At 44.1% G+C, this 27,266-nt stretch overlaps 1 protein-coding gene across 1 annotated transcript in view; it reads left to right on the forward strand.

Moving 5' to 3' along the window:
• Positions 1–5,113: 5,113 nt before the first annotated feature.
• Positions 5,114–27,266, forward strand: part of LOC135547472 (exportin-4-like) — a 56,792-nt gene continuing 34,639 nt past the window's right edge. Inside the window, 6 exon segments of the mRNA XM_064976513.1 lie at positions 5,114–5,203; positions 6,302–6,407; positions 14,314–14,455; positions 14,568–14,706; positions 17,657–17,773; positions 17,968–18,120. Of these exon segments, the coding sequence (XP_064832585.1) occupies positions 5,114–5,203; positions 6,302–6,407; positions 14,314–14,455; positions 14,568–14,706; positions 17,657–17,773; positions 17,968–18,120 (747 nt within the window).

Below are 27,266 nucleotides of genomic sequence, written 5' to 3' on the forward strand. Positions count from 1 at the left end.
CTTGCAAGCCGAAGAACCCCATCCTAACTGTGAAGCACAGGGGGTGGCAGCATCATGTTGTGGGGGTGCTTTGCTGAAGGAGGGATTGGTGCACTTCACAAAATAGATGGCATCATGAGGTAGGAAAATGATGTGGATATATTGAAGCAACATCTCAAGACATCATTCAGGAAGTTAAAGCTTGGTCGCAAATGGGTCTTCCAAATGGACCATGACCCCAAGCATACTTCCAAAATTGTGGCAAAATGGCTTAAGGACAACAAAGTCAAGATATTGGAGTGGCCATCACAAAGCCCTGACCTCAATCCTATAGAACATTTGTGGGCAGAACTGAAAAGGCGTGTGCGAGCAAGGAGGTCTACAAACCTGACTCAGTTACACCAGCTCTGTCAGGAGGAATGGGCCAAAATTCACCCAACTTATTGTGGGAAGCTTATGGAAGGCTACCTGAAACATTTGACCCAAGTTAAACAATTTAAAGGCAATGCTACCAAATACTAATTGAGTGCATGTATACTTCTGACCCACTGGGAATGTCATGAAAGATATAAAAGCTTAAATAAATAATTCTCTCTACTATTATTCTGACATTTCACATTCTTAAAATAAAAGTGGTGATCCTAAATGACCTTAGACAGTAAAAATTCCCTAGGATTAAATGTCATGAATTGTGAATAACTGAGTTTAAATGTATTTGGCTAAGGTGTATGTCAACTTCCGACTTCAACTGTAACAGAAGCTATGGGTTTATATGTTATAGCACATGATAAATACAGTGAAAAGAATAGTTATTGCAAAATACATGATCATCATTAATACAGTGCAACGTCACCATGTCCACAGGACTCTGCTTTTAATCACAGGCTTCTTTAAACTGCTAAGTGCATGTTAAGCATTTTAATGCTTCTGCAAACAAAATATTTCAGAGTGCTGTTTGTACTAGCTGTGAACATAGGGAAACTAGGACTAGTTATGCAGTTCCTGCAGAATCTGACAGGTCCACACACATCAGCAAGATCAAAAGGCCATATGTGCAAAAGAAAAGAGGACAATATTCAGAGTAGGTTGTAGTCAGATCTTAACCCCATACCTTTAAAGTGAAGAGTTTGGGGTTTTGTAGTAGCCTGGCTGACACGACTCATATGGTACACAGCGAGGGAGAGCTGTGAAACATTGGCCTGGATAAGAGTCCGTTCTTGGTGCAATATTCACACAAAAGTTGCTTGAGCTTTGTTTAGTTCTCTCTTTTTTCCCCAGGGGGTTTGACCTGTCCTTTGGATTTAAAAATCCAACAGTTGTGTTGGTAGGGGGCGGTGCTCGGGGGCTGTGTGTGGCTGTCCATGTGTGTATTTTAGTGAGAAAGACACATAGGAGAACCAATCTGTTAAAAATCCCCCTTCATTATCCACACGTTTTGCCTACAACATCAAGACTTTGAGTTTGGTGTCAAGTTTGTCTTACCATAATATTGATTTAGAAAGCAGTATAAGGACGAGGGTGTTCATATATAGACCTGAACATCTTTTTATTCAGTATTCTATTGAAATGCAACAAGACACACAGAGAACACTTAGAAGGTGTTTTGACATAAATTGACATTTTTCTCAAGTCTGTCATTTCACTGTGTGGGCTACCTCTCTGAAGGTGTTAAAAGGGTTGCAGGATATTTTTTGATGCACACGTGAACTGAAACATGGGTTCCATTTAATCAATGGTAAGATGAGCAATACAGTGAAATATTCAAATGGGGGGGTTGATTACAACTTAAATCTATGCAGGTTATTCATCTTGGTTGAAAGAGGTTTATGTGTGGTTGATGGATGAACATGTAGATTATGATAAACTTTTTACCAGTGGAGGAAGTCCAGCACACCATCTATCCTACACAGCACAGGCATTGTATGTATTCAGGAAGAACTAGTTATCACATCACCAATAACTATGTACGAATTGATGACATTTTCAAAAGTAAATATGTTAACCCTACCATGAAGTGTCAAATATTTATCTTACAGAAGGAACCACCTTTATCAATATCGTCCCAACCTTCGCTCTCTCTCCCCCGCTACTCTCTCCTCTTCCATCCTATCATCTCTTCCCTCTGCTCATGCCTTCTCCAACCTTTCTCCTGATTCTGCCTCCTCAACCCTCCTCTCTTCCCTTTCTGCATCCTTTGACTCTCTATGTCCCCTATCCTCCAGGCCGGCTCGGTCCTCCCCTCCCGCTCCGTGGCTCGATGACTCATTGCGAGCTCACAGAACAGAGCTCCGGGCAGCCGAGCGGAAATGGAGGAAAACTCGCCTCCCTGCGGACCTGGCATCCTTTCACTCCCTCCTCTCTACATTTTCCTCCTCTGTCTCTGCTGCTAAAGCCACTTTCTACCACTCTAAATTCCAAGCATCTGCCTCTAACCCTAGGAAGCTCTTTGCCACCTTCTCCTCCCTCCTGAATCCTCCTCCCCCCCCCCCTCCTCCCTCTCTGCAGATGACTTCGTCAACCATTTTGAAAAGAAGGTCGACGACATCCGATCCTCGTTTGCTAAGTCAAACGACACCGCTGGTTCTGCTCACACTGCCCTACCCTGTGCTCTGACCACTTTCTCCCTCTCTCTCCAGATGAAATCTCGCTTCTTGTGACGGCCGGCCGCCCAACAACCTGCCCGCTTGACCCTATCCCCTCCTCTCTTCTCCAGACCATTTCCGGGGACCTTCTCCCTTACCTCACCTCGCTCATCAACTCATCCCTGACCGCTGGCTACGTCCCTTCCGTCTTCAAGAGAGCGAGAGTTGCACCCCTTCTGAAAAAACCTACACTCGATCCCTCCGATGTCAACAACTACAGACCAGTATCCCTTCTTTCTTTTCTCTCCAAAACTCTTGAACGTGCCGTCCTTGGCCAGCTCTCCCGCTATCTCTCTCAGAATGACCTTCTTGATCCAAATCAGTCAGGTTACAAGACTAGTCATTCAACTGAGACTGCTCTTCTCTGCATCACGGAGGCGCTCCGCACTGCTAAAGCTAACTCTCTCTCCTCTGCTCTCATCCTTCTAGACCTATCGGCTGCCTTCGATACTGTGAACCATCAGATCCTCCTCTCCACCCTCTCCGAGTTGGGCATCTCCGGCGCGGCCCACGCTTGGATTGCGTCCTACCTGACAGGTCGCTCCTACCAGGTGGCGTGGCGAAATCTGTCTCCTCGCCACGCGCTCTCACCACTGGTGTCCCCCAGGGCTCTGTTCTAGGCCCTCTCCTATTCTCGCTATACACCAAGTCACTTGGCTCTGTCATAACCTCACATGGTCTCTCCTATCATTGCTATGCAGACGACACACAATTAATCTTCTCCTTTCCCCCTTCTGATGACCAGGTGGCGAATCGCATCTCTGCATGTCTGGCAGACATATCAGTGTGGATGACGGATCACCACCTCAAGCTGAACCTCGGCAAGACGGAGCTGCTCTTCCTCCCGGGGAAGGACTGCCCGTTCCATGATCTCGCCATCACGGTTGACAACTCCATTGTGTCCTCCTCCCAGAGCGCTAAGAACCTTGGCGTGATCCTGGACAACACCCTGTCGTTCTCAACCAACATCATGGCGGTGGCCCGTTCCTGTAGGTTCATGCTCTACAACATCCGCAGAGTACGACCCTGCCTCACACAGGAAGCGGCGCAGGTCCTAATCCAGGCACTTGTCATCTCCCGTCTGGATTACTGCAACTCGCTGTTGGCTGGGCTCCCTGCCTGTGCCATTAAACCCCTACAACTCATCCAGAACGCCGCAGCCCGTCTGGTGTTCAACCTTCCCAAGTTCTCTCACGTCACCCCGCTCCTCCGCTCTCTCCACTGGCTTCCAGTTAGCTCGCATCCGCTACAAGACCAACGGAGCTGTGAGGGGAACGGCACCGCAGTACCTCCAGGCTCTGATCAGGCCCTACACCCAAGCAAGGGCACTGCGTTCATCCACCTCTGGCCTGCTCGCCTCCCTACCATTGAGGAAGTACAGTTCCCGCTCAGCCCAGTCAAAACTGTTCGCTGCTCTGGCCCCCCAATGGTGGAACAAACTCCCTCACGACGCCAGGACAGCGGAGTCAATCACCACCTTCCGGAGACACCTGAAACCCCACCTCTTCAAGGAATACCTAGGATAGGATAAGTAATCCTTCTCACCACCCCCCCCCCTTAATGATTTAGATGCACTATTGTAAAGTGGCTGTTCCACTGGATGTCAGAAGGTGAATTCACCAATTTGTAAGTCGCTCTGGATAAGAGCGTCTGCTAAATGACTTAAATGACTTAAATGTAAATGTAACCAATGAGATAGAACAATCAGAAGTACAACATACAACAGATGAAATCAAATGACAACAGATGATGTTGTGGGCTCAGATTTGAAGGACACGCACACACCATTTAGACATAACTGGTAGTTTTTTTTAATCTGTCACAGAGTTCTAAGAAATGTGGCTGCATATGTTTTCATAACTGACATATCTCTTTAAAGTAATTTACATCATCATTTGAAGCTATAAAATCACACGTAAAACAATATATTTTCTATAATAGGCTAGTGGGGCAAGGAATTACATTTCATGAGAGCAACATCACTTTTTTAATAGGTATAATTTGTGTCCTATGTTATGACAACCATAACATTATGAACAGAATAGGTCCTCTGGGGGTTATGATAAAATAAAGGTAATAACATAGATCTCTGGTAATATGTCATTTAGAACACATATAAATAGGCATAATGGGGGTTTATTTTAGAAGTAAAAATGACCACCTTTATCAATATTGTTAAAAAAACACTTTCCAGAAAGTCCCACTTCAGTGCAAATCTTTCAATAAACCATTTTGACAAAAGGATTCAAATGATTTTCTGACTTTTTTGGTGCGCTCTCCTGGTGGTAGGAATCATCTATAAACGTTAAGGTATCACAACATATGACGTTTGCAAGCGTCTTGGCTTGTAAAAATTAAGACCTTATGTTCAATATTTTATTGCTGTTTTTTATTACGTATCCTCCATAGAGCGACGCGGTGTCCTGAAACTCCCTGCAAAAAGTCTCCACAATCAAATTGGCCAGAGTACCCCTAATCCCATAATTCAACGCATGGCGCGTCATTGAAGAGAGACAATGATGGCGGCGGTTGGTGCACCAGAAGTGATTTCACAGCTGGAAAGCGCTGCCAAAGTTTTAATGGTGAGAAATATAATATTTTTTTTGTTAAAGTTTTTTGGTATTTGTTTAGTTCTTGGTTTTATTGAGGGTTATGTGACGGCGAGCGATCTATCGGGCACAGTTTTTTATCGTAAAGGATACTGATGCGTGGCGCAGTGTTGTCTCCATCCTGCAAAAATCTAGCATAGCCATCACCCCCAAAAGCCGCTAGCTATGTGTGACAGTGTCTGTTGTGACGATGTTTCCAAAACACTTCACTAGTAGAACACTCATGTTTACAGGGAACCACACACTGGTTTAGCTAGTTCGTTTGATTCAATACTCAAGTTGTATTTCTTCAACGCTAGACAGTTCGGTGAACATCCCCATTGCAGCCCGCGTCGTTAGCCACGCTGTTGATTCACCATGTTCCACCTAACGTTAGCTAGCTAGCTATTGACTTTACCGTCTATTTGTCACCAACGTTATGCAAGTCAATGAGGACACTGTCTCAATTCCCTGAATATATTACAAAGCACAGCTTTTAGTAAAGGAAAAGTGATATATTGGAAACAATTAGTTTATCCATCGGGAAGGGTTGGCTTGCTAGTACAGTAGTTGGCTAAAAGTTATCGATCACACACTTGATTAAGCACCATGCTTGGTAATTGAAGTACTCTTGGGAGCTCGTGCCAGTTACTTCGAATAACATTATTCATGTTTGAGTTTATTCTATCCGTGCTATTGTTTTAGCCACTTAATTATGTAACTGTGTTGAATAAGAGGTTAGCAAGTTAACATAATATGGTCCAATAGTTTCTAAACGTGTGTGACGTGTATGTTAAGGGGAGGGGTGGGCATGGGAAGGAAGCCCCTGTCGTGCCTGTGGTCAGGAGAGATAAAATGGTATTTCTCGCCTCATTCCTGTCCACCGTGACGTGAGTCAGAGATCTTAATTTACTGCAATTAGACCTGGATTGGGATTTTCCTGCCGAGCCCCATTCTAGCCTCACTCCTTGGTTTACCGCGTATGTGTGTGTTTAGTTGTGTATATTTTAGGGGTCTTTTAAGGTGTGTGTGTGACTTTACCTAGTTGAGATATGGTGTAATTGACTGTACACAAATGGTATGTGTGTTTAGGCACCGCCGTCCATGGTCAATACAGAACAGAGGCAGCACGCAGAACACATATTCCTCTCCTTCCGGAAGTCTAAATCACCCTTCGCTGTCTGTAAGCACATATTAGGTAAGTGTCCCTCTAACAAAAAAGCTTCAACACACTCCTCAATAATGTTTGTTTGTGTGTGTTAGGCCTAAATCAAATCAAATGTTATTGGTCACATACACATGGTTAGCAGATGTTAATGTGAGTGTAGCGAAATGCTTGTGCTTCTAGTTACAACGGTGCAGTAATATCTAACAAATTTATAACAACTACCTAATACACACAAGTGAAGGGATGGAATAAGAATATGTACATATACATATATGGATGAGCGATGGGCAAGCGGCGTAGGCAAGATGCAATAGATGGTATAAAATACAGTATATACATATGAGATTATTAGAGTGGCATTTTTTTCAAGTGACTAGTGATCCATTTATTAAAGTGGCTTATGATTTGGTCTGTATGTAGGAAGCAGCATCTCTGTGTTAGTGATTGCTGTTTAACATTCTGTAGGCCTTGAGATAGAAGCTGTTTTTCAGTCTCGGTCCCAGCTTTGATGCACCTGTACTGACCTCGTCTCCTGGGTGGCAGCTGGGTGAGCAGGCATTGGCTTGGGAGGTTGTTGTCCTTGATGATTATTTTGTCCTTCCTGTGACATCGGGTGCTGTAAGTCTCCTGGAGGGCAGGTAGTTTGCCCCTGGTGATGCGTTGTGCAGACCGCACCACCCTCTGGAGAGCCTTGCGGTTGAGGGCGGTGCAGTTGCCATATCAGGCGGTGATACAGCCCGACAGGATGCTCTCCGAGGTCGACCAATCAATCAGAATGGCCGATTTTATTGGGGCAGATTTCAAGTTTTCACAACAATCGGTAATCTGCATTTTTGGACACCGATTATGGCCGATTACATTGTACTCCACGAGTAGACTGCGTGGCAGGCTGACTTCCTGTTGAGATATGTTGTAATTGACTGTACACAAATGGTATGTGTTCGGTAAGGTGCAAGCTAGCATTAAACTTATCTTATAAAAAAACATCAATCTTAACATAATCACTAGTTAACTACACATGGTTGATGGTATTACTAGTTTATCTAGCTTGTCCTGCGTTGCATATAATCGACGCTGTGCCTGTTAATTTATCATTGAATCACAGCCTACTTAGCCAAACGGGTGATTTAACAAGCACATTCGCGATAAAAGCACTGTCGTTGCACCAATGTGTACCTAACTATAAACATCAATGCCTTTCTTAAAATCAATACACAGAGGTATATATTTTTATACCTGCATATTTAGTTAAAAGAAATTCATGTTAGCAGGCAATATCAACTATGGAAATTGTCACTTCTCTTGCGTTCATTGCACGCAGAGTCAGAGTATATGCAACAGTTTGGGCTGTCTGGCTCAACTAATTTGCCAGAATTGTAGGTAATTATTACATAACATTGAAGGTTGTGCAATGTAACTGGAATATTTAGACTTATGGATGCCACCCGTTAGATATAATAGGTAACGGTTCCGCATTTTACTGAAAGAATAAACGTTTTGTTTTTGAAATGATTGTTGACCATATTAATGACCTACGGGTCGTATTTCTGTGTGCTATTATGTTATAATTAAGTCTATGATTTGATAGAGCAGTCTGACTGAGCGGTGGTAGGCAGCAGCAGGCTCGTAAGCATTCATTCAAACAGCACTTTACTGCGTTTGCCAGCAGATCTTCGCTGTGTTTTAAGCATTGAGCCATTTAGGACTTCAAGCCTATCAACTCCCGAGATTAGGCTGGCAATACTAAAGTACCTATTAGAACATCCAATAGTCAAAGGTATATTAAATACAAATGGTATAGAGAGAAATAGCCCTATAATAACTACAACCTAAAACTTCTTACCTGGGACTATTGAAGGCTCATGTTAAAAGGAACCACCAGCTTTCATATGAAATCAAGTCAAATTTATTTGTCACATACACACGGTTAGCAGATGTTAATGCGAGTGTAGTGAAATGCTTGTGATTCTAGTTCCGACAATGCAGTAATAACCAACGAGTAATCTAACTAACAATTCCAAAACTACTACCTTATACACACAAGTGTAAAGGGATAAAGAATATGTACATAAAGATATATGAATGAGTGATGGTACAGAGCGGCATAGGCAAGATGCAGTAGATGGTATCGAGTACAGTATATACGTATACATATGAGATGAATAATGTAGGGTATGTAAACATTATATTAAGTAGCATTGTTTAATGTGGCTAGTGATATTTTACATCAATTCCCACTATTGAAGTGGCTGGAGTTGAGTCAGTGTGTTGGCAGCAGCCACTCAATGTTAGTGGTTGCTGTTTAACAGTCTGATGGCCTTGAGATAGAAGCTGTTTTTCAGTCTCTCGGTCCCAGCTTTGATGCACCTGTACTGACCTCGCCTTCTGGATGATAGCGGGGTGAACAGGCAGTAGCTCGGGTGGTTGTTGTCCTTGATGATCTTTATGGCCTTCCTGTGACATTGGGTGGTGTAGGTGTCCTGGAGGGCAGGTAGTTTGCCCCCGGTGATGCGCTGTGCAGACCTCACTACCCTCAGGAGAGCCTTACGGTTGTGGGCGGAGCAGTTGCCGTACCAGGCGGTGATACAGCACGACAGGATGCTCTCGATTGTGCATCTGTAGAAGTTTGTAAGTGCTTTTGGTGACAAGCTGAATTTCTTCAGCCTCCTGAGGTTGAAGAGGCGCTGCTGCGCCTTCTTCACAATGCTGTCTGTGGGTGGACCAATTCAGTTTGTCTGTGATGTGTACGCCAAGGAACTTAAAACTTACTACCCTCTCCACTACTGTCTCTTCGATGTGGATAGGGGGGTCTTCCCTCTGCTGTTTCCTGAAGTCCACAATCATCTCCTTAGTTTTGTTGACGTTGAGTGTGAGGTTATTGTCCTGACACCACACTCCGAGGGCCCTCACCTCCTCCCTGACCCAGGGTCTCGAGGTTGGTGACGAGTTTGGAGGGTACTATGATGTTAAATGCTGAGCTGTAGTCGATGAACAGCATTCTCACATAGGTATTCCTCTTGTCCAGATTGGTTAGGGCAGTGTGGTTGAGATTGCATCGTCTGTGGACCTATTTGGGCGGTAAGCAAATTGGAGTGGGTCTAGGGTGTCAGGTAGGATGGAGGTGATATGGTCTTTGACTAGTCTCTCTCATGATGACGGAAGTGAGTGCTACGGGGCGGTAGTCGTTTAGCTCAGTTACCTTAGCTTTCTTGGGAACAGGAACAATGGTGGCCATCTTAAAGCATGTGGGAACAGCAGACTGGGATAAGGATTGATTGAATATGTCCGTAAACACACCAGCCAGCTGGTCTGCGCATGCTCTGAGGGCGCGGCTGGGGATGCCGTGGTTCTCATGTTCTTGCAAGGGACATTAACACGTTTAAATTTTTTACATGGCACATTTGCACTTTTACTTTCTTCTCCAACACTTTGTTTTTGCATTATTTAAACCAAATTGAACATGTTTCATTATTTATTTGAGACTAAATTGATTTTATTGATGTATTATATTAAGTTAAAATAAAAGTGTTCATTGTTCATTCAGTATTGTTGTAATTGTCATTATTACATATATATTCGGCTGATTCATGGGCTGGTTTTTTTTTGGTCCTCCAATAATCAGTATCGGCGTTGAAAAATTATAATCGGTCGACCTCTACTCTCAATTGTGCATCTGTAAAAGTTTGTGGGGTGATATATGATAATGTACACACAGCAGGTTTGATAGTTTTTCTTTGCTGCACTGTTTTTGTAACTGAGAGAAAAGCTGATTTAATTCAAAGTCACCAATTGTCTGGCCCGACAGAGATGGCCGCAGTGGTTCCTAGGAAACTATGCATTTTTTTTTTTTACGTGTTATTTCTTACATTAGTACCCCAGGTCATCTTAGGTTTCATTACATACAGTCGAGAAGAAATGAATATAAGATCAGCGTCAACTCACCATCAGTACGACCAAGAATATGACTTTTCAACGGATCCTGTGTTCTGCCTTTCACCCAGGACAACGGAATGGATCCAATGTTGTTGTCTGGCGACCCAAAAAAACGACTCAGTAAAAGAGGGAAATGATGGAAGCGGTCTTCTGGTCAGACTCTGGAGACGGGCACAGCGTGCACCACTCCCTAGCATTCTTCTCGCCAATGTCCAGTCTCTTGACAACAAGGTTGATGAAATCCGAGCAAGGGTAGCATTCCAGAGGGACATCAGAGACTGTAACGTTCTTTGCTTCACGGAAACATGGCTCACTGGAGAGGGATCAGTCGGTGCAAAATGGGTTTCGTCCACGGTCGCGCCGACAGAAACAAACATCTTTCTGGTAAGAAGAGGGGCGGGGGCGTATGCCTTATGGCTAACGAGACGTGGTGTGAATACAGGAACTCAAATCCTTCTGTTCACCTGATTTGAAGCCCCGGACGATCAAATATGCCGATACAAATTAGGGAGCCTTTGATTATAATTAGCCTTGTATAAAATCCCCCAGCAGACACATCGATGCAGCTCAGGATGTATGGATTCCACTCTTTGCAAACTGGAATCAACATCCTGAGGCTGCATTCATTGTAGCTGGGGATTTTAATCAAAAGAATTCTCTAATCTGAAAACAAGGCTCCCTAATTGTGTATCAGCATATCGATTGCGCATTCGGGGCTGGCAAAACCTTGGATCATTTTTATTCTAACACGTCTCGTTAGCCATAAGGCCATGCCCCGCCCTCCTTACCAGAAAAGATGTTTTTGCTGATCCCTGCCTACAGACAGAAACTAAAACAAAAGCTCCCACGCTGAGGTCTGTTCAACGCTGTCCGACCTGACTCCACACTCCAAGACTGCTTCCATCACGTTGAGATATGTTTCCGTCAGACAACAACAGAACGTTACAATCGCTGATTCTCTGCGAGTTCATTACCCTTGCGTTGAAGATGTTTCCCATCAACGATTAAAACATTGTCAAACCAGAAACCGTGGATTGACATTGCGTGAAACTGAAAGAACCACTGCTTTTAATGGGCAAGGTGACTGGAAACATGACCGATTACAAACAGTGCAGCAAGACTATCAAACAAGCTAATTTCTCTTTATAGAGACAAAGTAGAATCTCAATTCAACGGCTCAGACACGAGGTATGTGGCAGGGTCTACAGTCAATCACGGCGTCCTGGGAAAACCAGCCCAGTCAAGGAACAGGATGTCTTGCTCACAGGCAGGCTAAATCATTTTCTTTGAGGACAATACAGTGCCACTGACACGGCCTGCAAGAAAACATGCAGACTCTCCTTCACTGCATTCAGGTAGTAAAACATTTCGTGTTAACCCTCGCAAGGCTGCAGGTAATGCAAACCTCAGAGCATGCGCAGACCAGCTGGCTTGTGTGTTTACAGACATATTCAATCAATCCCTAACCAACATGCAAAAAAAGGGCCACCATTGTTCCTGTTCCCAAGAAAGCTAAGGTAACTGAGCTAAATGACTACCGCCCCGTAGCACTCACTTCCGTCATCATGAAGTGCTTTGAGAGACAAGTCAAGGACCATATCACCTCCACCCTACCTGACACCCTAGACCCACTCCAATTTGCTTACCGCCCAAATAGATCCACAGACGATGCAATCTCAACCACACTGCACACTGCCCTAACCCATCTGGACAAGAGGAATACCTATGTGAGAATGCTGTTCATCGACTGCAGCTCAGCATTTAACACCATAGTACCCTCCAAGCTCGTCATCAAGCTCGAGACCCTGGGTCTCGACCCCGCCCTGTGCAACTGGGTACTGGACTTCCTGACGGGCCGCCCCCAGGTGGTGAGGGTAGGCAACAGCATCTCCACCCCGCTGATCCTCAACACTGGGGCCCCACAAGGGTGCGTTCTGAGCCCTCTCCTGTACTCCCTGTTCACCCACGACTGCGTGGCCACGCACGCCTCCAACTCAATCATCAAGTTTGTGGACGACACAACAGTGGTAGGCTTGATTACCAACAACGACGAGACGGCCTACAGGGAGGAGGTGAGGGCCCTCGGAGTGTGGTGCCAGGAAAATAACCTCACACTCAACGTCAACAAAACTAAGGAGATGATTGTGGACTTCAGGAAACAGCAGAGGGAACACCCCCCTATCCACATCGATGGAACAGTAGTGGAGAGGGTAGTAAGTTAAGTTCCTCGGCATACACATCACAGACAAACTGAATTGGTCCACCCACACAGACATCATCGTGAAGAAGGCGCAGCAGCGCCTCTTCAACCTCAGGAGGCTGAAGAAATTCGGCTTGTCACCAAAAGCACTCACAAACTTCTACAGATGCACAATCGAGAGCATCCTGGTGGGCTGTATCACCGCCTGGTACGGCAACTGCTCCGCCCACAACCGTAAGGTTCTCCAGAGGGTAGTGAGGTCTGCACAACGCATCACCGGGGGCAAACTACCTGCCTTCCAGGACACCTACACCACCCAATGTCACAGGAAGGCCATAAAGATCATCAAGGACAACAACCACCCGAGCCACTGCCTGTTCACCCCTCTATCATCCAGAAGGCGAGGTCAGTACAGGTGCATCAAAGCTGGGACAGAGAGACTGAAAAACAGCTTCTATCTCAAGGCCATCAGACTGTTAAACAGCAACCACTAACATTGAGTGGCTGCTGCCAACACACTGACTCAACTCCAGCCACTTCAATAATGGGAATTGATGGGAAAGGATGTAAAATATATCACTAGCCAGTTTAAACAATGCTACCTAATATGATGTTTACATACCCTACATTATTCATCTCATATGTATATGTATATACTGTACTCTATATCATCTACTGCATCTTTATGTAATACATGTGTCACTAGCCACTAACTATGCCACTTTGTTTACATACTCATCTCATATGTATATACTGTACTCGATACCATCTACTGTATCTTGCCTATGCTGCTCTGTACCATCACTCATTCATTTATCTTTATGTACATATTCTTTATCCCCTTACACTTGTGTATAAGACAGTAGTTTTGGAATTGTTAGTTAGATTACTTGTTGGTTATTACTGCATTGTCGGAACTAGAAGCACAAGCATTTCGCTACACTCGCATTAACATCTGCTAACCATGTGTATGTGACAAATAAAATTTGATTTGATTTGAGAAGAAATAAAAAAATCCCATTGTGAAATAATGTGTTTTAGCCTATTAATTGATGGAAATACACTATATATACGCAAAAGTATGTGGACACACATTAGTGGATGCGGCTTTTTCAGCCACACCCTGACCGGTGTATAAAATCGAATGGCCTGACTGAAGAGCTTAGTGACTTTCAATGTGGCATTGACATAGGATGCCACCTTTCCAACAAGTCAGTTTGTAAAATGTATGCCCTTTAAGTGCTGTTATTTTGAGGTGGAAATATCTAGGAGTAACAACGTCTCAGCCACAAAGTGGTAGGCCACACAAGCTCACAAAATGGGACGCCAAGTGCTAAAGAGCATAGCAAGTAAAAATTGCCTGTCCTCGTTTGCAACACTCACTACCGAGTTTCAAACTGCCTCTGGAAGCAACGTCATCACAATAACTGTTTGGAGGGAGCTTCCTGAAATGGGTTTCCATAATCGGAAACAGCCGCACATCAAGCCTAAGATCGGCATGTGCAATGAATGCTAAGCGTCGACTGGACTGGAGTGGTGTAAAGCTCTCCGCCAATGGACTCTGGAGCAGTGGAAATGTGTTCGCTGGAGTGATGAACCACACTTCACCATCTGGCAAGTCCGACAGACAAATCTGAGTGTGGTGGATGCCAGGAGAACGCTACCTACCCCAAAGCATAGTGCCAACTGGAAAGTTTGGTGGAGGAAGAATAATGTTCTGGGTTTGGGCTAGGCCCCTGAGTTCCAGTGAAGGAAAATCTTAACGCTACTCTGTGATTAATGTGCATCTGTCACCCTCCACAGAGACCAGTAAGGTGGACTATGTGCTGTTCCAGGCAGCCACGGCCGTCATGGAGGCGGTGGTACGGGAGTGGATCCTGCTGGAGAAGGCCAGCATCGAGTCGCTCCGGACATTCCTCCTCACCTACGTTTTACAGAGACCCAAGTAGGCGTGTGTGTTGCGGCAGCATGAATTAGATTCCCAATGATCTATCAATCTCACTTCATGCAGGCCTCTAATGCAGTTTAAAAATAAGTCTCTCCTCTCTCCCCCCCAGTCTACAGAAGTATGTCCGGGAGCAGATCCTGCTCGCTGTAGCGGTCATAGTGAAGAGAGGCTCTTTGGACAAGTCCATTAACTGTAAAGGTATCTTCCACGAAGTCAGCCAGCTTATCAGCAGCGGCAACCCCACAGTGGTAAGAAACACCGGTCTAATTCTTACACTTATCACAGACACGAGACACATGTATAAGGCAGTGTTTACACAGGCAGCCCAATTCTTATATTTTTCTCACTAAATGGTATTTTAACCAATTACATCCTATCTTTTCATGTAATATATTTTTCAGAGCTGATCTTATTGGTCAAAAGAATTGGGCTTCCTAGGTAAACGCAGCCTACTTGACTCCGCAGCCCAATTCTTCTGATCTTTTTTCAGATCAACAAGTCCACTCTGAAAAAGATCTGATGTGAAAAGATCCGATGTGATTGGGCAAATGATCAATTCATGGAAAAAACATCGGAATGTCATAATTATCAAAGATGTGAAAGGAGTACACTCGTTAGAGATATGGGAAAAGAGCTCCACAAGTCCACTCCTTCAAATCCCACAGTCATAGATGTTCACTCTGCTTCTGGCTTTAAAACAAGTTAAATGTAATGTATGTAATCTACATTATCCCCAAAAGTAATCAGTTATCACGAGAGGGCCATAAACAATAACTAGTAATGCCGCATACTCCAAAAAAAAAGGTTAAAATATCACCTTTCTGGTAAAAATAGCTATACATTGCTGAGGAGTAGTCACTTTTGAGGACACAAGCTCAAGTACACAGTACAAATATTTTATGATGTACAGTGCCTTCGGAAAGTATTTACACCTTGACTTTTTCCACATTTTCCTACGTTACAGCCTTATTCTACAGTTGATTCAGTTGTGTTTTTTTTTTGCAAATGTAATTAAAAATGAAACACCTGAAATAATATATTTACATAAGTATTCAGACTATTTTCTCAGTACTTTGTTGAAGTGCCTTTGGCAGCGATTACAGAAATGAGTCTTCTTGGTTATGATGCCGCAAGCTTGGCACACCTGTATTTGGGGAGTTTCTCCCATTCTTCCCTACAGATCCTCTCAAGCTCTGTACGGTTGGATGGGGAGCGTCACTGCACAGCTATTTTCAGGTCTCTCCAGGGATATTCAATCAGGTTCAAGTCTGGGCTCTGGCTGGGCCACTCAAGAATATTCAGAGACTTGTTCCGAAGTCACTCCTGCATTGTCTTGGCTGTGTGGGCAGTCATTGTCCTGTTAGAAGGTGAACTTTTACCCCAGTCTGAGATCCTGAACGCTCTGGAGCAGGTTTTCATCAAGGTTCTCTCTGTACTTTGCACCGCTCATCTTTCCCTCAATCCTGACTAGTCTCCCAGTCCCTGCCGCTGAAAAACATCCCCATAGCATGATGCTGCCACCACCATGCTTCACCGTAGTGATGGTGCCAGGTTTCCTCCAGATGTGACATTTGATATTCAGGCAAAATACTTCAGTCTTGGTTTCACCCGACCAGAGTATCATGTTTGAGTCCTTTAGGTGCCTTTTGGCAAACTCCAAGCAGACTGTCATATTCCTTTACTGAGGAGTTGCTTCCGTCTGGCCACGCTACCATAAAGCCTGATTGGTGGAGTGCTGCAGAGATGGTTGTTCTTCTGGAAGGTTCTCCCATCTTTACAGTAGAACTCTGAGGTTCGGGTTCTTGGTCACCTCCCTGACCAATGCACTTCTCTCCCGATTGTTCAGTTTGGATGTGCAGCCAGCTCTAGGAAGAGTCTTGGTGGTTCCAAACTTCTTCCATTAAATAATGATTGAGGCCACTGTGTTCTTGGGAACCTTCAATGCTGCAGATATTTTTTATTACTTTTCCACAGATCTGTGCCTCGACACAATCCTGTCTCAGGTCTCTACAGAAAATTCCTTTGACCTCATGGCTTGGTTTTTGCTCTGACATGCACTGTCAACTGTGGGACCTTATATAGACAGGTATTTGCATTTTCATGTCCAATCAATTGAATTGACCACAGGTGGACTCCAAGTTGTAGAAACATCTCAAGGATGATCAATGGAAATAGGATGCACCTGAGCTCAATTTCAAGTCTCATAGCAAAGGGTTTGAATACTTATGTAAGTAAGGTATTTGTTTTTTTATTTTGAAGGTCTTAAAACCTTTTTTCACTTTGTCATTATGGGTTATTGTGTGTAGATTGAGGATTTTATTTTATCCTTTTAGAATGAGGCTGTAACTTAACAAAATGTAGCGGTCGGAGTACTTTCCAAACTGTATTTACTATTCAACACAGCTGTATGAATAAGGCTTGAAATTAATTATATGCTTTCTAAAAATACTATAATCAACTTATAAAACAACTAACTATAAGATTTCACCTTCCTTATAACTGTAAAATACATATTTGTATGTTTAGTGTTAAAATGCAAATTGTCTTTCTTGATCAAAATGTCTGCCCCCATTTCTGTGAATGTCTCACAGAACTCTAGCTTGTCTTCCTGAACTTGTAAGGAACTCGCCTTTCATCTTATATTAATCTTGCCCATTTATGACAGTGTTTTTGTTTAAAATTTATGGATGATTTATAGCTAGTAATCTAAAATATCTCTGAATGTGCCACAGTGACGAAACCACTCCTGCTGCATTATGATGTAAGGATTCCAGGCATATGTTGTTAGGGGCTGTGACGTAGGATTCAGCCAGGAGTTGGACAGTCGGAAGAGCGAATGAAATGGTAGGAGGGACATCCCAGCTTAATGTGATGTCAGAGTCATAAGCTAAAATGTTGGTTGGAGCCGGTACCAGAACCACACAGGTCCCCAAAACAGGGGAGTTAAATGCCAATGCGGTACCCACCGTTCCTTTGAGATTTCTGGCCTCACCAACCTGATATGAGCTCTCCCAGTAGTATAACTGTCTCCACTAGATGGCAGTCATTCTTCAGGAGGCCATGGAGGTTTTCATGGCATTGGTCTATTTAGATCTGTCCTCTTTAGTAAGCCGGCTGCTGTCCTCTGTCAGCTATCCTCAATGTGACATATGACATCAGACGGTGTGTGTGACCTCAGACCTGTGTGTGCCCCTGCAGCAGACACTGGCCTGCTCCATCCTGACTGCCCTCATCAGTGAGTTCTCCAGCTCCAGTAAGACCAGTAATATCGGCCTCAACATGGAGTTCCACGGCAGCTGCAAACGCATCTTTCAGGTCAGACTTCCGTTCCTCCCGCTCCTTTTTCCTCCCGCTCCTTTTTCCTCCCGCTCCTTTTTCCTCCCGCTCCTTTTTCCTCCTTTCTCCTCTGTTCATCTAACTGAATGCTATGCTCTCTCTGGCTTGGTAGTAGTGTGTGTTTGTGTTGACACCTTTTGTGTGTTTTTGTTCTGATGTGTGTTCACGTTCAGGAGGACAACCTGCGTCAGATCTTCGTATTGACCATGGAGGTGCTGCAGGAGTTCAGTCGCAGAGAGAACCTCAACGCTCAGATGTCCTCTGTGTTCCAGAGATACCTGGCTCTGGCCAATCAGGTCCTTAGCTGGAACTTCCTGCCGCCCAATCATATCCTTTCTTGCGTCCGCAGTGTTTCCCTATTAGTGGGTTAGGACCCACTGGTGGGTAGCAGTTTATTCTCTTTGGGTCATGGAAGAATTGTATTAAATATTGTTTTTGAAAATGCAGTGCATTCCGAAAGTATTCAGACCTCTTGACTATTTACACATTTTCTTACGTTACAGCCTTTTTCTAAAATGGATACAATTGTTTTTTTTCTCATCAATCTACACACAATACCCCATAATGAAAAATCAAAAACAGATTGTTTGAAATTTTTGCAAATGTATATAAAAAAAATGAAATCACATTTACTTAAATATTTAGACCCTTTACTCAGTACTTTATTGAAGCACCTTTGGCAGCGATTACAGCCTCAAGTCTTCTTGGATATAATGCTACAAGCTTGGCACACTTGTATTTGGTGAGTTTCTCCGATTTTACTCTGCGGATCCTCTCAAGCTCTGTCAGGTTGGATGGGGAGCGTCTCTGCACAGATATTTTTAGGTCTGCAGGGATGTTCGATCAGGTTCAAGTCCGGGCTCTGGCTGGGCCACTCAAGGACATTCAGAGACTTGTCTCGAAGGCATTCCGGCGTTGTCTTGACTGTGTGCTTAGGGTCATTGTCCTGTTGGAAGGTGAACCTTCACCCCAGCCTGAGCGCTCTGGAGCAGGTTTTCATCAAGGATCTCTGACTTTGCTCCATTCATCTTTGCCTCGATCGTGACTAGTCTCTCAGTCCCTGCCGCTGAAAAACATCCCCATAGCATGCTGATGCCACCACCATGCTTCACCATAGGGATGGTGCCAGGTTTTCTCCAGATGTGACACTTGGCATTCAGGCCAAAGAGTTTAATCTTGGTTTCATCAGACCAGAGAATCATGTTTCTCATAGTCGGATTCCTTTGGGTGCCTTTTGGCAAACTCCAAACAGACTGTCATGTTCCTTTACTGAGGAGTTGCTTCCGTCTGGCCACTCTACCATAAAGGCCTGATTGGTGGAGTGCTGCAGAGATGGTTGTTCTTCTGTAAGGTTCTCCCATCTCCACAGTAGAACTCTGTAGCTCTGTCAGTGACCATTGGGTTCTTGGTCACCTCCCTGACCAAGGCCTTCTCCCATAATTTCTCAGTTTGGCCGGGGTGGGCAGCTCTAGGAAGTCTTGGAGTTTCCAAACTTCCATTTAAGAATGATGGAGGCCACAATGTTCTTGGGAACCTTCAATGCTGCAGAAATGTTTTGTACCCTTGGCTTTTGCTCTGACATGCACTGTGAACTGTAGTTCCTTATATAGACTGGTGTGTGCCTTGTCTAAACCTGTTTTCGCTTTATGGGGTATTGTGTGTAGATTGAGGGAATGTTTTTTTTTTTTTTAATCAATTTTAGAATAAGGCTGTAACATAACAAAATGTAGATTAAGTCAAGGGGTCTGAATACTTTCCGAATGCACTGTAATTTTAGGGATGGTAAAACATTTTCCGTGTGGTCTTAAATGACTAAAAGCAGATATCTTTTCTAAATACTTTTTAATGGAGCCCCATGGAAAATGTGTAGAATTGCAGAAACTAGCTTTAAAACGGTAAAATATTGTCTTTGCGGCCGAAAGGGGGGCCTTTAAAACCGCGCCATTGGCCACCCTAACTTTACCACCACTGCTGAAAACCCTAGAGAAAACACTGTAGATTGGTTTGATCATAAACATTGGTCTTGTATGTTAGGTGCGTCATATAAAAATGTGGCTGTCTTGGGTACAGTGCAAAAGGTTTGGGGTGTGGCATATGGTCGTACCACTTATGTTTTCATTTGTTACCCTCATTTGGCTGCGTTTGTGCTCATTTAGCTGCGTTTGTGTGGGTGCGCACACGTGTGTGTCATTGGCCTGTTGAGCTCATTGGAGCGTTAATCCTACTCAGACGAGCAGCCTCTCTCTCCCGGCTCTGTGTTTAAAGGGATCTGAGGTGGCGTCGCTGCAAACCAGGGTTATGTATCACTTTCAAAGAGGCCCTGTGTGTCTGTGCCCATACCAGATAGCAGCCTGATAACCAGGCCTCTTTAATGGGGGACAGGCGAGGGGGTGGATTGCCGCCGGCCTCTTTAAACCCCACAGCTTGTTGAGTGTCCGTCTGGAATGCCAGACATGGTCCTGTGTCTGTATGTGTGTTAGGGTTTCTGTTAGGAAAATATGCCTCTGTACAACGTGACCGGGAAGATTTTAATTTACCAGACATTTGAGAAATTTACAAGACATTTATCTGTCTATATATATTTTTTTAACTGGGCAAGTCAGTAAAGAACAAATTATTTTCTACAATGATAGCCAATTGTGCGCCGCCGGATGTCAAACAGCCTGGATTCGAACCAGGGACATGCTTTATGGGGTATTGTGATGTCTCTTGCAATGAGATGCAGTGCCTTAGGCCGCTGCGCCACTCGGGAGGCCATATGCATTCATATCCGTGAGTAGAAAGAGAGTGAGAAAGAAACCTCCGACCTGGCGCAGCTAGCGCCATCAATAAACGAGGGATATTGGCCAAATGAGCTAAATGTATGTGTTCTCAAAACAGCCATATAACAAATTACATAAACACTATTCCTTGTGTTTCGATATGTAGTATTTGCTCAAGGGCACATATTATTCACCTAGTCATTTCAGTTACTGGCCCAACGCTCTTAACCGCTAGACTACCTGCCAGCCAGTAGCATATGTAAAACTTTATAACCAATATTTTTTTTACTTTCCTAAAACAATAATTGTCCACCTCACATTCTTCCTTACCTCAAGTTCAACTGTCAGTAGCTAAAGCTTAATAATAGCTACACCACATCAAAGGTTTCTAAACCTTGTTAGGGTAATATCAAAAGTAAATCAAGCCTTTGTTTATAGGGAAATACGAGCAGGCTATTACACTGAACAAAAATATAAACGCAAAATGTAAAGTGTTGGTCCCATGTATCATGAGCTGAAATGGAAGATCCCAGAAATTATCCATATGCACAAAAAGCTTATTTCTCTCACATTTTGTGCACTACTTTGTGTACAACCCTGTTGGTGAGCATTTATAATTTTCCAAGATAATTCATCCACCTGACAGGTGTGGCATATCAAGAAACGGATTAAATGACTACACAGGTGCACCTTGTGCTGGGGACAATAGAAGGCTACTCTAAAATGTGCAGTCTTGTCAGACAACACAATGCCACAGATGTGTCAAGTTTTGAGGGAGTGTGCACTTGTCATGCTGACTGCAGGTATGCCCACCAGAGCTGTTGCCAGAGAATTGAATGTCATTTCTCTACTATAAGACATTGGAGGTCAATGTAATTTTAGAGAATTTGGCAGTATGTCCAACCGGCCTTACAACCGCAGACCATGTGTAACCACACCAGCCCAGGACCTCCACATCTGGCTTTTTCACCTGTGGGATTGTCTGAGAATAGCCACTTGGACAGCTAATGAAACTGGGTTTGCACAACCAAAAAATTTCTGGACAAACTGTCAGAAGCCGTCTCAGGGAAGCACATCAGCGTGCTCGTCGACCTCACCCGGGTTTTGACCTGACTGCAGTTCGGCGTCGTAACCAACTTCAGTGGGCAAATGCTCACCTTTTATGGCACTGGCACGCTGTAAAAGTGTGCTCTTGGCAGATGAGTTTTGGTTTCAACGGTACCTGGCAGATGGCACTAAGCGTGTATGGCGTCGTGTGGGCGAGCAATTTCCTTATGTCAAGATTGTGAACAGAGTTCCCCGTGGTGGTGGGGTTTTGGTATGTGCAGGCATAAGCTACGGACAATGAACACAATTGCATTTTATCAATGGCAATTTGAATGCACAGAGATAACGTGATGAGATCCTGAGACCCATCGTCGTGCCATTCATCCGAAGTTCATGTCGCAAGGATCTGTACACAATACCTGGAAGCTGAAAATGTCCCAGTTCTTCCATGGGCTGCATACTCACCAGCCATGTCACCCATTGAACATGTTTGGGATGCTATGGATCGACGTGTACGACAGCGTATTCCAGTTCCCGCCAATATCCAACAACTTCACTCAGCCATTGAAGAGGAGTGGGACATATTTCCACAGGCCACAATCAACAGCCTGTGAAGGAGATGTCGCGCTGCATGAGGCAAATGGTGGTCACCTTTTTTTTAAGGTATCTGTGACTAACGGATGCATATCTATATTCCCGGTCATGTGAAATCCATAGATTAGGGCCTAATGAATTCATTTCAATTGACGTCCTTATATGAACATTAACTCTGTAAAATCTTTTAAATTGTTATATGTTGTGTTTATTTTTTTCTTCAGTGTATATTGTGGCAAACACAACGTTACAGTTGAGACTTAATTTGGCCAAAGAAAATGACTCAACAGAATGAAACAAAACACTGGCGAACTGGTTTAAACCTTCACAAAAGTTTTGAATAGTCTATATTGCAGCAATTACCAACAAAGACTACTACCTAACATACCCAACAAATGATAGCAATAGGCTAATGATATTTATTTTAAGACATGCCTGCTTATAACCCATCTTAAACCTAATACAGAGCAGACAATTATTAGGCTGTTGATTTGGCTATTAGCTTATTATACTGCAGGCAACGGCGCTCCTACTGACCCTAACAGTTGAACTTGAGGTGAGGAAGAATGTTTTAGGCCTACCATAGTTTTTCCTATAATCGAACAATATAATGCTTATCTTTAGAATAAATATTGGGACAGAAAAGGAATGAATTAGCCTCTTTCTGTACGTCTATATCTGTGTCGGCAGACGCAGTAGCCTGTCTGACAAGGTTAAAGAAATGCGTGTCATTGTTGTAGCATGCCACCGGCATCTCTCTCGCGCGCTCTCTCTCTGGGGCTAGGCCTTAAGCTTCTCTTTCTTCTTATATATTTAAAATCCTACATTGCACGCCTATGCATGCAATACCGATGTATTTAGTGCTCAAATCTCTGACAACTGAACTGTGAGATGGACAATTATTGTTTTTAAGAAAGTAAAACCTATACAACAGTAGGCTATGAACTTTTACACAAGTGGCCTTGCGGTAAGAGCGTTGGGCCAGTAACCGAAAGGTTGCTGGTTCGAATCCCTAAGTTGACAAGGTGAAAAATCTCTGTTCCCTTGATCAAGGCACTTAACCCTAATTGCTCCTGTAAGTCTCTTTGCCGAAGATTGTCTGCTAAATGAAACTCGAGGAATTGTGTTTTTGTCATTGTGGCTCATTTGGCCAACATCCCTTGTTTATTGATGGCTCTGGCTGCGTGGGTGGACATGCAATGCATTTGGATGACCGATACATTTCTCAAATGTCCGATAAATTAAAATCTTCCCGGTCACTTGTCCGGCGCCACATTTTCCTAACGGAAACCCTGGTGTGTGTGCTGTCTGGATGCTTGTTAGATCGGAGAACAGATTTCTGAAGACTTCTGGGAAGGTAAAGCGGTGTGGCCTTCTGTCCATGTGTATCAGACATGTCTCTCTGTCTGAATTTGAGTGTGTGTGTCCGTGACCGTGTGTGTATCAGGGGGCCACTCCTTAATTGCATGCCTGGCAGCTGTAGCCTGTTAGCCCCTCCCCTCTCCTTTTTAAAGACTCTTTTTAAAACATCACAGTGGCTCCATCCTTCACAAACCAACCGTGTGGCATGTGTTTCATCTGTCTGCGCCACACTCCCCCCTCTGGGCCCAGCATGTGGCCCCTGCGTTAGTAAGACAGCACGTCTCTCCACGCTGATGTTAACCCCAGAGTAGGGATGGAGACGTGGTCAAGGCTGGTCAGGTGCTCTGAATGGCTACTGTGGATGACACAACCCCTATGTCCTGCCCCTTGCCTTGAGCCACTGGGGACCTTGACATAAACACACACACACTAAACAGGGAATACGGCTGTCTTGGGGATGGCTGTCCCAACTCATGCACAGGTGAGGGGGAATCGGGTAATATTTGGGGAGACCGCGTCTACCGTATGCTACTCCAAATATTGCGATATTCGATATAATCGTTTTGGCCCATTTCTGTGCTTATTTCCAATATTATAGTCACATTCTCATAAATAAATTGTCTAGTGAAAAAAAAATTGAGCTTAGTTTATGGCTGACCCTGTAAAACAACACATTTCACTGCACCTATCCGGTGTATGTGACAATAAAACATCTTTGTTTTATACATTTCTAATCATCATTTAGAGACCAGGGGTTCTCAAAGTGGGATCCATGGACCGGCTAGGGGTCCGCAGAGGTACTGCAAGTGGTCCGCGGCCAGTTTTCTTTTTATGTATCTCTCTCTCTCTCACACACACAGTTTGGACTCACCTGCTCATTCAAAGATTTCTTTATTTTAATTATTTTTTACATTGTTGCATAATAGTGAAGACATCAAAACTACAAGCAGCGCACACACATTGCATTGGAGTAAAACCAATCAATGTTTTGTGTGATAATGTAGGCTAATCTTTATAGTTGCTGCCATATCATAGCCACTAGCCAGAGTCACTGAAAGGAATGTAACTCCCCACTTGAGTTTTGCATTGGGGCAAAAAACTATCTGCGTTTTCACCACCTTAAGATCATGCAAGTAACACACGAGTAGGCTACCTAGCTGTGTACTCGGACCGGTAATCAGTCTGTCAATGGGCAAGTTTGTTTTGCATTGCCCAGCACACGATTATTCCTCATGCTGCCATATCGTAGCCAGAGTTGATGAAAAAAGAACTAGCCAATGTTTGTAATGATGAGAAAGTAATTGCTATGTTGACTGCCTGTGTGTTTTGCTTGCCTAAATATACTTTTACAACAGACAACAGTTTGTCTGAACATGTCGATCGTGTCTTTTGTGTAGTGTACAACATGAATAAATAACATGAAATCACGCTTGAGGCATGAATGCATAGTTCGAACATGTCGATCGTGTCTTTAGTGTACAACATTGAGTTTCCCCCTCCCATGTGAATGTATAGGCAGTGGAGTGGTGGGAACACTTGAGTATAAACTACGTAGGGAGCGGAGTGGGCAGCTACACAATTTTTTTATTCCTGTACATGCGCAATTTGGGTTCCAGAAAATCCGGACCGCAGCCACACGCAATACTTATTTTTATTTGTTTTACATAAATGCACCAATTTAGAACTGCAACGTTTTCTCTGCCTCGTGGAAATATTTGTAGAATTGCAGGGTATTAGCTTTAAAACTGCAACAACAAAACGCATGAAATATGTAGAATTAAAATGTCCCAGGTCCCAAGACTTGGTTCGTCCTGTTATGCACTGCCAAAGTTTTAGTAAAGTCCTTGTGTGCTATTTTGATCTCCCTCCCGATTTTATGAGAGGGTACCTGATGAATTTGCTGTCACAAAAGGCGTCCCCAGCCCGAAAACATTTGAGAACCCTTGATTTAGGCTTTATTTTCAACATATTGATATAGTCTTAAATGATAAAACTGCATATTTTTGATTTGTAAAGTCAAGTAGAGTATAGTCTTGCACATCACAATAAATCATCTTGCTCTTCAAGATAAGTTCACTGCTCAAAAAGATAAAGGGAACACTGAAACAACACAATGTAACTCCAAGTCAATCACACTTCTTTGAAATCAAACTGTCCACTTAGGAAGCAACACTGATTGACAATACATTTCACATGCTGTTGTGCAAATGGAATAGACAACAGGTGGAAATTATAGGCAATTAGCAAGACACTCCCAAAAGGAGTGGTTCTGCAGGGGGTGACCACAGACCACTTCTCAGTTCCTATGCTTCCTGGCTGATGTTTTGATCACTTTTGAATGCTGGCGGTGCTTTCACTCTAGTGGTAGCATGAGATGGAGTCTACAACCCACACAAGTGGCTCAGGTAGTGCAGCTCATCCAGGATGGCACATCAATGCGAGCTGTGGCAAGAAGGTTGGCTGTGTCTGTCAGCGTAGTGTCCAGAGCATGGAGGCGCTACCAGGAGACAGGCCAGTACATCAGGAGATGTGGAGGAGGCCGTAGGAGGGCAACAACACAGCAGCAGGACCGCTACCTCCGCCCTTGTGCAAGGAGGAGCACTGCCAGAGCCCTGAGCCCTGCAAAATGACCTCCAGCAGGCCACAAATGTGCATGTGTCTGCTCAAACGGTCAGAAGCAGACTCCATCAGGGTGGTATGAGGGCCCGACGTCCACAGGTGCGGCTTACAGCCCAACACCGTGCAGGATGTTTGGCATTTGCCAGAGAACACCAGAGAACACCAGATTGGCAAGTTCACCACTGGCACCCTGTGCTCTTTGCAGATGAAAGCAGGTTCACACTGAGCACGTGACAGAGTCTGGAGAAGCCGTGGAGAATGTTCTGCTGGCTGCAACATCTTCCAGCATGACCGGTTTGGCAGTGGGTCAGTCATGGTGTGGGGGTGGCATTTCTTTGGGGGGCCGCACATGCCTCCATGTGCTCACCAGAGGTAGCCTGACTGCCATTAGGTACCGAGATGAGATCCTCAGACCCCTTGTGAGACCATATGCTGGTGCTGTTGGCCCTGGGTTCCTCCTAATGCAAGACAATGCTAGACCTCATGTGGCTGGAGTGTCAGCAGTTCCTGCAAGGGGAAGGCATTGATGCTATGGACTGGCCCGCCCGTTCCCCAGACCTGAATCCAATTGAGCACATCTGGGACATCATGTCTCGCTCCATCCACCAACGCCACGTTGCACCACAGACTGTCCAGGAGTTGGCGGATGCTTTAGTCCAGGTCTGGGAGGAGATCCCTCAGGAGACCATCCATCACCTCATCAGGAGCATGCCCAGGCATTGTAGGGAGGTCATACAGGCACGTGGAGGCCACACACACTACTGAGCCTCATTTTGACTTGTTTTAAGGACATTACATCAAAGTTGGATCAGCCTGTAGTGTGGTTTTCCACTTTAATTTTGAGTGTGACTCCAAATCCAGACCTCCATGGGTTGATCAATTTTCCATTGCTAATTTTTGTATGATTTTGTTGTCAGCACATTCAACTATGTAAAGAAAAAAGTATTTTAATAAGAATATTTCATTCATTCAGATCTAGGATGTGTTATTTTAGTGTTCCCTTTTATTTTTTTGAGCCCTGTATATCGTCAATGTTTAAATATCACGATATTCGATTTAATAATTTATCGGGCCAACCCTATTGGGAA

This window comes from Oncorhynchus masou, chromosome 10 (genome assembly GCF_036934945.1).
Source record: "Oncorhynchus masou masou isolate Uvic2021 chromosome 10, UVic_Omas_1.1, whole genome shotgun sequence".
NCBI lineage: Eukaryota > Metazoa > Chordata > Actinopteri > Salmoniformes > Salmonidae > Oncorhynchus > Oncorhynchus masou.